Raw genomic sequence first — 9834 nt, forward strand, 5'->3', positions numbered from 1 at the left:
GCTGTGATATTCAACAGGGCCAAGTTGAACATACAATCCGTTCTTAAAGAGGCGTTGTATTGGGCTAACATGTAAACCCAAGCTGAAGATATGGTCAATATGCTGACTGAGACTGATATTATGGAGTCCCAAAAGAACAACTGGGAACCACCTGAAGTAGAGAAAATCAAAATTAACTTTGATGGAGCAGCGGGACCTAGAGGTTTTGCTTGTGGAGCAGTTGCTAGGGATTCCAAGTCAAGTTTTCAGGGATGCAAAAATCAGAGTCTAAACTATTGCAAGGCAGTTGAAGCTGAGGGGAAAGGAGCATTGCTAGCAGTGGATTTGGCCAGAAGAAAGGGGTTCAGAGACATTATTTTGGAAGGGGATTCAATCACAGTTATCAATGCTCTCAAATATGCTCACTATAAACCAAACTGGCGCATTCAAAATACTATAGACAGAATCAGAGATGAGCTAAGTCTGTTCAGATCAGTAGACTTCAGGTATGTTAAGAAGACTGCCAATAATGTGGCACACAATGTTGCAGCTCTAACTGTTACATCCCACTCCTCAAATGAGTGGTTTACTCTCCCTCCTTCTTGTATGGCTCAGCTCATTGCGAGTGAGTGTTCTTCTGTCTGAGTTGGTCTTTCAGTTTTTTTTGTTTTTTCTTTTTCAATTTTTCCCTCTTCAAAAAAAAAAAAAAAAAATCTATGGTTACTCTTCTACAGTGTCCACAGCGCCCACACTCTGTCGATGACCCTTATCAAAAAGGTTTATATTACAAAGAATGAAACAAATATACAAAGATTATTTCCCAATTATTTGCCTCACATGTCTACACCAAAGAATGAGGCCTAGTTCTACCACCAATTATTTGATCTGAAATCTCATGACGGTCTGAAATTACCTTATTATTACCGGAGAACAGTAAAAAAAAAAAAATTCAGAGTGACTCTAAGGAAATCGAACGAGTCATATTGAACTAGTGGGTCAAGTTATAACCGATTCCAGCGAGAAATTGTCTCGTGTAACGTCTTTCTTTTCTTATATGCAAGTATTTGTGAGGCATCAAACAACCGATCCATAGACAGTCTGAAAATCAATAATGGTGAAAACAGTAGTTGGGGAAGAAACCCAGCTCAAATTAGTCGAAGATCGTGTCTTCCAATCTGGAATTTCTGCCCAGGTACTCTCTCCTTTTTTCTTTTCTTGTTCTTTATCTTTCTCTTTTCTCTCGTATAAATTGGGGATAGCTGAATTTAGGTTTTGATTGATTTTTTGAAAGGCGGGTATTGTAATTGGGAAGATTAGTAGCAGTATAGATAGAGGATTTGTGTTTGATTTGATACCAACACCACCTAATGATGGAGGTCAACCAGCATGTTATATATCAGAGAGTAAAGATGATAATAGTAATAAGAATAAAGGATCAGCAAAAGGGAAATCTCAGACTCAGTTAGATTCAGCATCACTACCAGCATCTCTTGTTATTGATTCTGATTGGGTTGCTGAACATGCTCGTCAGGTATGAATATTCAACTTACCTTTTCAGATTTCAGATTTTTAATTTAGTAAGTTGGTTATGTGTATGTTGTCAGCCTCGAATTGCAGCATATTTTTATTTTGTTTTACAGTTCCAACATTTTAAATGACTGCTTTCTTTGCCATTGTAATTAGTATGAAGTGTGAATGTTAAGATTGTTATGCTTCAGGTTTCTCGGATGCTAGTGGGTGGCATGCATGTTGTTGGGGTTTATGTATGGGCTTCGGAGATCTCATTTAAGAACTCTACCCTAAAACTTTGGCAGGTACCTACATCTTTTTTTGCTTTACAGAGCATAGTGATCATTAGAAGATATTCTGCAATATGATCAATTTTCTCTAAAGGATTCACACTCCTGTTTACGGTCATAATTTTAAGTGTTCCATTCAACTTTGATACTGAATTCTCCCCTATTGTAGTCACTAATTATGTATCCTCTAAGTCATCAATTTCAATACTGTTTAATACGCCTATAATTACACAAGCAAAACGTCTTGTTTCACCTAGCAAACTAAATTGTGCAGACTGTAAAAGAAGTTGCACAAGCAGCAGCTAGTTTTGAGAGTGGGTTGGATGAAAGTCTGCTCATTCATATTTCTTACAGTCCAAGGAGGTATCTTTCTGCGAACAACATTTCCTAATCTGTTTCTATCTATCCCTATTAAGCATCTATCATAATTCAATAATGTATTTGTTTTAGAGGTTCTTATATGTATCCATGTTTGATGTTCTTATGCCTTTCACTTTGGCTTTTGTTAGTAATCTTTAGGTTAGGTTCACGATTTGCATGTAGAGGTTAGATTTTACCAGAAGTCGGGCGGGATTATATTTGGGATATTACCGAAAGAAAGAGGTTAACAATTGCTTAAACTCACAAACATGCACTAGCCAAGAAAGTACTATTACATATAATTTTTTAATCAGAAAATATTAACTTGTGAGCATAAAACACAATAGTATGGAAATGCATGCTATCTGCACGCATTGCAACCAAATTACTCGACATATATAGAAGTTGGAATATACTGCTTGTCATCTGTGTGTATTAGATGTTTTTTTGTATTTTTTCTTTTTCTTTTTTGAGTATTGAGTAGACAGCCCATGCACTTCACAGTGATTGTTCTTTGCTGTTTTGCTGCTTGTGTTTATCAATATGACATTGAGTTGTTATGCTCCAAACGCGCCACATTCAAGCGCTAGTGCTTATATATTTCCTTTTGTTTTCACATCAATTATCAGGACACTAATACTTGGGTAATTTGGATAGGTGGACTTGCCGAAATTGCACTGTGGGTTCAACAATGACATCAAATAGTCTACGGCCTTGTGATTTCAAGATGGGGAGAGTATTGGCCTCACTTCAAACATTCAGATGCATGTACAACTTCGACATAAGGTACTAAGTTAGCCCAGTTTCTTATGACTATTAGTTGAAAGGTAAACAATATAGTAGTATTATTTATGTGAATGATGTGGTGTGATATGTGATCCTTAGATAGACATCTCCTACTATTTAAGAATAAACACTTAAACTAGGAAACCACTAGATTAGAAACAGTACTAAATCTAAACTTAAGCTAGGAATCTTTTATAACAGAAAACTTCAAACACTATTCCAGTAGGTTTACCATAGTTATGAGCATCCCCTTTATGACTTTAAGCACCTCTCTTGGTAATTGAACTGTCGACCCTTTCTGGTGTGTGGATATTATCTGGGACAATACATAGGATCAAACATAGATATTTTAATACTTCCGGTTTCCAGGATTTTTTATAAATCCATCATTGGTCAATAATGCTTTATTCGATCAAGGAGGAATCACTCTGAAACCTCTTTTAAACTGTTTGTAGCCATGTAGGTATATTGCTTATTACATTTTTCTTTATAAATTCACATAAATCAAACTCCAATATATGGGTTTGTTTCGTATAATTATATGTGTGGCTGCATCTGATAGTTGTAATTATCTTTTTCCAGATTACCCATATATCGTGAAAATTTATCCAAAGCAAATACGTTGAGCGACATTCTACACAATGGAATTTCTCGTCATGCTAAAGAGCTGAAAAGCGCGAAAGCGATAATCGATGGGAACTTGGTAACATCCTCGTGCACATCAATCTTTTTGACTTCTTAGTTGATGCCTAGCTACGGAATATCATTCTTCGCCGAAAATTGAAATCACATCTCCAACATATGAGTATTTATATGTGAAAAAGTACAATTATAGCGTAATAAAATGCTCAGTTATGTAACCTCATTTGGACCTTGTATAGCTAGTTTGAGGTTTTCGTAGTGTCACTTCTGTTAGTCCTTATTTGTAAGCTGGTCTAAGTATTCTGTAATATTTTAGGTGGTTCAAGATCAGCCATGTACTTCTGATGGTTTGCATGAAGTTGAATTGCTACTACCTTTCATGAAAGATGCACCTTTTGAAGGTTTGTTCAGTACTCTTGATCAATTAACCAATTTCCCTTGTGTCTTATTTATCTCAGATAATTATTTGATATACCAAATGCTAACATTTGGTTTTGTGTAAAGCATGCAGCCAAAAGGAGGTTCTTGGAGTTGTAGCATATCAAGGATCTGCTTGTTCTTATGCATATTTAAGCCCTAGAGAACCTATATCACAAGCTGTGGCTGACATAAAGGTATTTGATAGCTGTCGTTGTGGGTAAAAAAAACACGCGGGGTTTGGGGTGGGTTGTAATTGATCTCATTTTTGCTTAATAAAATAAAATACAATCCCACTAGAAAAAGATGTTCTGAAAGACATTCTGCTTTCTCTTTTTAGGCGGATATCCTGACAAGCTTGAAAAGTAGATTGGCAATCATCTCTGATGAGGGAGAGGAAGATATGGATTCAACTGCTGAAGCTGGGAGGGATTCAAACACTGAAATACCAACTGAAAAATCTATTTCCCAACTTGACTTGAATTTATTGAGGTATATATCTGTCTATAACAATCAACTAAGAAACAATTGGCGGCGCATGTTACTTTCCTGTTGGAACAAAATTCTTTGCTGCTCTTTTAATCATACTAGCCATACCTATTCAACTCTGTATAAGGCTCTACTTAGGCGTCAGTTGGTCGAGATTTCAGTACTATTAAAATTCTGTAGCTTTTACACTAATCAGCTTCATTGCTGCGATGTGGAAACAGAAAATCATGTATTCTCGCATTTCCTCGGAGAGTTTTCGTTCCCTGGGTGGGTGGCACCTTTATTTGTGATTATCTGCAACCATCTGAGACATTTCAGGTTTGTTGTAGCTTTTGCAGTTGATTTGTACTCCTGTTTAAGTTTTGTGGGATCTTCATTTTACTTGTTAAAGACATACTCTATGGTAATTGCCGACATGAATACCAGATATATTTGACACATTCTTTTAGAAGTTTAATAATAGAGAATAAAACAGAAAATCGACATTAACATTTTCTGGCCTGGTTGTCATTAGGTTCTTGAAGATAATTTTAAGGAGTTGATGTCTATGGAAGCTCCAATAGATGTATCAAAAATCATAGAAGCAGAAACAGAAGCCAGTTCTTTGATGATAAAATCTTTCTGGGATGCAGTTATTTCCAACCCATCAACATCTCCATCAGCTCCCCACTCTAAGAAAAACAGCAAAAAAGATTCTACACAAAAAGAAGCCAGCAGGGAACCCGTGCAGACGACTACTTTCAACATTGTAATTCCTATTATTGTTCTCCTGCTAGCCGTGTTACTTGGATTTTTCTTTTTTGTTCGTGATCCAAAGGCACATAGCCCAGTAGTCTAGCTTTCCTCCTAATATCCTGGGGCATTTCTGCTTAGACTGCGCAGATCTCTTGGCAAGAAATTTTTGGATCTGAGTTCTTCGCTTTTAAAAAGAGTGCTTACAAAACAGGGTGATGATATGCAACCTTGAAACTTGAAAACCAAGAGCAGGTATAAATTCTCTTTATTCAATGTCACACAGAATAAATCATATATTTATGGACATATCCTTTCTGAAGAACCAATTTACGCTTGGCAACAGAATTGCGTTTTATCAAGTTTCAATAAGTATGGGATGCTCTAATCCTTCTAACATCAGTAAATGATTACCTAATGGCAAAATTTTATATCCTTGTTCATTTACAATGCTAAAGTGCTTGCACGGTTCTATTAGAATGTTGGTCTCAGTTACTGTGTTAGATTTGGCGTGTACGCGATCATAAAATATCAATTGCTCTTTTGGTGCACCTTTGAGTATCCTCTGGCTCCCGTCCATATCTCCATTGTTAGTTACAGAAATGTTCACACTGAAGTTAAAATCTTGGCATGACATTAACTCATCTGTGCGAACGTAATCAAGTCCATCACTCTTCTGATATGTTATGTCCTTCCTAGAATCAGCATTTATAGTAGAACCCGACAAACTTATCATGTTCGGTGCAGTTTCGAATTTGTATGTATAACTTGTGTAACTTAAGCCGTGTCCAAATCCGTAAACCTTGTTTCCGCTGTAAAATCGATAAGTTCTTCCAGGATAACCACGTGAAGGATCTGGCCTCATACTCATATCATTCATCGGCACAGAAGTAAATGATTCTGGATACCAAGTAACAGGAAGCCTCCCACCTAATAAGAATTCATCAGAACTCCATGATATTGCAAGTTACAAGCTTGAAATCTTAACTATTTATGGTATCACTAACCTGGGTTGAAGTCGCCAAAGATAACCTCTGCAAGTGATTCACCTCCTGCCTCACCAGGGTATCCAACCCAAAGAATGCTGGCGATTCTGGGGTCTTCCTTCGCAAATGTGATATCAAGTGGTCCACCCCCAGTAAGGATCAAGACTAGAGGTCTTTTGCTTACCTTGGAAATAGCAGATATGAGATCCATTTGTTTGCCTGGTAGTAAAAGGCTCGAGCGATCATGATCTTCTGTTTCTTGTGATAAATCCAGGCTGAAAATTGCTATCACTACATCTGCTTCTTTAGCGATTTGGACAGCTTCAGCAAATTGTCAGCGGAGCTGCAAGGTATGTCAAGGCAACCAGGGATGTAGGTTGTGTTAACTTCATATGCTTGGAATCCATCCATAAAGCTCTTTGGATCGCAAGGAATGCCTGCAAGAAGAAAATAAAATTCGAAATTTTCACCAAATTAGATCATTAGCCACCTCAGAGTATACATTATAACCACAAACTCTGCATCCTTTATTCCTTTATACAACCGCAGGGTAGCAGCATCTCATTCTACTTTTAAACCTCAGTCTGTTCTAGTATTGGACATTTGGGATGCTAAGTTGTAGGTCAATTTTGGAAATTGCTAAGCAAATCCAACAACATGTAGGTTTAACAAGCAAGCATGACCTTTTACCTGTGTATCCGCCTCCGAGTTTGCTGGTGTCATTTGCCATTGGACCTATAACAGCCAATGATGAAACTCCAGACCTTTTTAAAGGCAAGAACTTATTATCATTCTTGAGTAGTACGATTCCCTGTCTAGCTGCATCCAGTGCTAGTTTCTTGTGTTCTGTAGTACATACATCATGAGGTCCTAACTTTCCATACTTTCCCTTTATAGGGTTCCCATCAAAGAGTCCGAGGCGGAGTTGAACCAAGAAAATATTTAAAAGAGCTTTATCTATATCTTCTTCTTTGATCTTTCCTTGTTCAATTGCTGACCGAGTATTGGTAACCAGAAAACTCCCACAATTTATATCTGTTCCTGCTCATTGAAAAATGTTTAGGTCATAGTTAGTGATTGATGACTTGAGAAAAACTCCAATTATGGAACAAAGATGAACGTACGAACCTGCTTTAAGAGCAACTGCAACGGCATCTTCTGGGGTCTTTACATAATGTTGATACTCATGTATAGTGGCCACAGCATCACAGTCTGAGGTTATATACCTGCAATTTCAGCACATTTAACTATCATTCCACCTGCATATGGCACCAATTAACAGGAGGACGACAGGCATTTTTAAAATGAAGACGCATGGTATTAGGTGTTAATCCTGGAACATGACTTCAGATCTGATCCTGCCAGGAAACAAAGTCCTAGGAGCACTCACCCTTTGAAACCCCATTCAGTTCTGGCTTGCTGCAAGAGACCTTCATTTGCACAAGCTGGGATTCCATTAACTTCATTGTAAGAACACATCAAACAACTTGCTTTACCTTCTTGTATACAACTCTTAAATGGTGGTTGATAAGTATCCTTCAAATCCTGCTCTGAAACCTATATACAAACCAAAAAACAAAAATTGGTGAAATTATGTCCCCCAATTTCAGCAGTAGGTGACAACAATATTGGTCCGGTACTCCGACACTGAGTAAGATTTCAGGCCACATATCTTCTATAATATTCAAATGCTGAACTAATGAGTCAGGTTAGTCAATAAAAGTTAATTTCCATGGAGAATGCTTACCACAGCATTAAAACTATATCTACTGTAATTTCTCCAACTCTCCAAATCATAAGCAGTAAAATGCTTACAACAAGCAGATACCCTCGGTTGATCATCATCACCACCTTGGAAACCCTTGACATACTCAACCCCATAATCAGAAACCACCATTGGATCTTCCCCTGGTGTTTCTTGACCTCTTCCCCATCTAGGATCTCTGAAAATGTTAATATTTGGTGCCCAAAATGTTAATCCAGCTTGACCTGAATTATACATTGCCCTAGCTTCAATAGATATTGCTGATCCAATTTTATACCAAAGACTTCTATTGAAAGAAGCACTTGTAAGTAAAACTTGAGGAAAACTAGTTGCAGAAGGAATTGAACCATTGAATGAAACACCAGGACCATTAGTAGCAATCCCATGAAGTGATTCAGACCACCATTCATAAGATGAAATACCTAATCTTGGCACTGATGATGCATTATTTGAAAGCTGATTAATTTTTTCAGTGAGGGTTAAAAGTGAAATGAGAGATTTAGCTCTAGCTGTGATTGATAGTGAAGTGTCACAGAAAGTGTAAGAACTGTAGTGTGGGGGTTTACATGGGTAATCAGGGTTTGTGCTTGATTGTATTGGTTGTGAAGTGGAGAAGATGACTATTATGAGAAATTGAAGGGACAATCCGTATTGGATTTTCATTTCTTAGATAGTTTTTGATTCAGTTAAGGTGTTTGTTATTGGGGGATATCAAGTACCTTAGATAATTGGGTATTCAGATGATGATGATGACGTAATAGTGAAGTTAGTTGGATTTTAATGGGCAACAATGATGTATGCAGATACGTCCCCCCAGTCATTTATTAACAAAATCTTAGTAGTAAATAAGAGGGAGTGATGGTAATCGGAGGCTTTTGGAAGTTTCGGTTTCGGCGGTTTCATGATTCCCTGGAAACAAGAGGAAATCCTAAGGTGAATCTTAACCTTTTCAAAGAGGGCTCTTCAGGCTCAGTTGTGGTCCTTAAAAATCAAAATGTTGATTTGAAAAATCTTGAGGTATTTATCCAACCATTTCCTGAATTTTAATTTTGTAGTAATTTACAAAATTGCTAAAATCTATGAACTTAATTTGCTTATGTTGAATGTCTTTGGAAATTCTATAACTCGTACAAAAATATGATGCTAATCGTTTGTTGCCTGTTTTAGAATACCGTATTGTATCGTATTTTTGGCAATTTAATAGTGTCATAGCCTGGAATTGCCAGGGTCTGGAAATTTGGAGATCATAAACAGCCTCAATGATATCCTGAACAAAGACAATCCTGATATTATGTTCATCTCCGAGACTAAACAAAAAAATGTTGAAATACATAAAATTATAAGAAAAGTGAATGTTTGTAACTACTTGCTTGTTCCCCTAGGGGTACTGCCGGTGGTCTCTGTCTCATTTGGAAAGATAACACGCAAATGAATATCTTAAACTACAACCATAATCATATAAATGTAAATATTCATGCTAGAAACAATAGACCAAGTTCTGTGCATGCTAGCAACAGAAATGTAAATACACTTCTGTGTATGGTGCTTCAGACTATGGAGATTATGCTCAATATTGGCAGGAGTTAAGTGATATTAGGATTCTTTTTGATGATCCTTGGGTACTAGGTGGAGATTTTAATGCAACTTTATCTCAAGCTGACATGAATTGCTCAGGTGGTTGCACTGTAAGTAGAATTTTTTTTACAAGTTTTGTTAGCAAGCATGAGTTGATTGATTTGCCATTATCTGGAGGCAAATATACTTGGACTAATTCACAAAAACCGCCCATCTTAGTAAGGCTTGACAGATTCCTTGTCACTGAGGATTGGTTCTCTCATTGTTCTTCTCCACTTCAACCAAGATTGAAAAGACCTATTTC

At 37.0% G+C, this 9834-nt stretch overlaps 1 protein-coding gene and 1 pseudogene across 1 annotated transcript; one reads left to right on the forward strand and one right to left on the reverse strand.

Moving 5' to 3' along the window:
* Positions 1 to 1051: 1051 nt before the first annotated feature.
* On the forward strand, positions 1052 to 5513 carry LOC113333031 (protein odr-4 homolog). Its single transcript, XM_026579517.1, has 11 exons — positions 1052 to 1171; positions 1271 to 1510; positions 1698 to 1793; positions 2053 to 2141; positions 2796 to 2924; positions 3507 to 3627; positions 3883 to 3967; positions 4071 to 4180; positions 4324 to 4475; positions 4694 to 4790; positions 4987 to 5513. The coding sequence occupies exons 1-11, from the start codon at positions 1091 to 1093 to the stop codon at positions 5308 to 5310; spliced, it is 1524 nt and encodes a 507-aa protein (XP_026435302.1). The 5' UTR covers positions 1052 to 1090; the 3' UTR covers positions 5311 to 5513.
* LOC113333030 lies at positions 5459 to 8695 on the reverse strand (annotated as a pseudogene).
* Positions 8696 to 9834: the final 1139 nt, after the last annotated feature.

The sequence above is a fragment of the Papaver somniferum genome, unplaced genomic scaffold (assembly GCF_003573695.1).
Source record: "Papaver somniferum cultivar HN1 unplaced genomic scaffold, ASM357369v1 unplaced-scaffold_132, whole genome shotgun sequence".
Classification (NCBI taxonomy): Eukaryota; Viridiplantae; Streptophyta; class Magnoliopsida; order Ranunculales; family Papaveraceae; genus Papaver; species Papaver somniferum.

Bases quoted from the DNA above. Each gene is read 5' to 3' on its own strand.
- LOC113333031 (XM_026579517.1), top strand. From the start codon at position 1,091: ATGGTGAAAACAGTAGTTGGGGAAGAAACCCAGCTCAAATTAGTCGAA. The intron at 2,142-2,795 runs GTATCTTTCTGC...TAATTTGGATAG, and splicing joins ATTTCTTACAGTCCAAGGAG to GTGGACTTGCCGAAATTGCA. The intron at 3,628-3,882 runs GTAACATCCTCG...GTAATATTTTAG, and splicing joins CGATAATCGATGGGAACTTG to GTGGTTCAAGATCAGCCATG.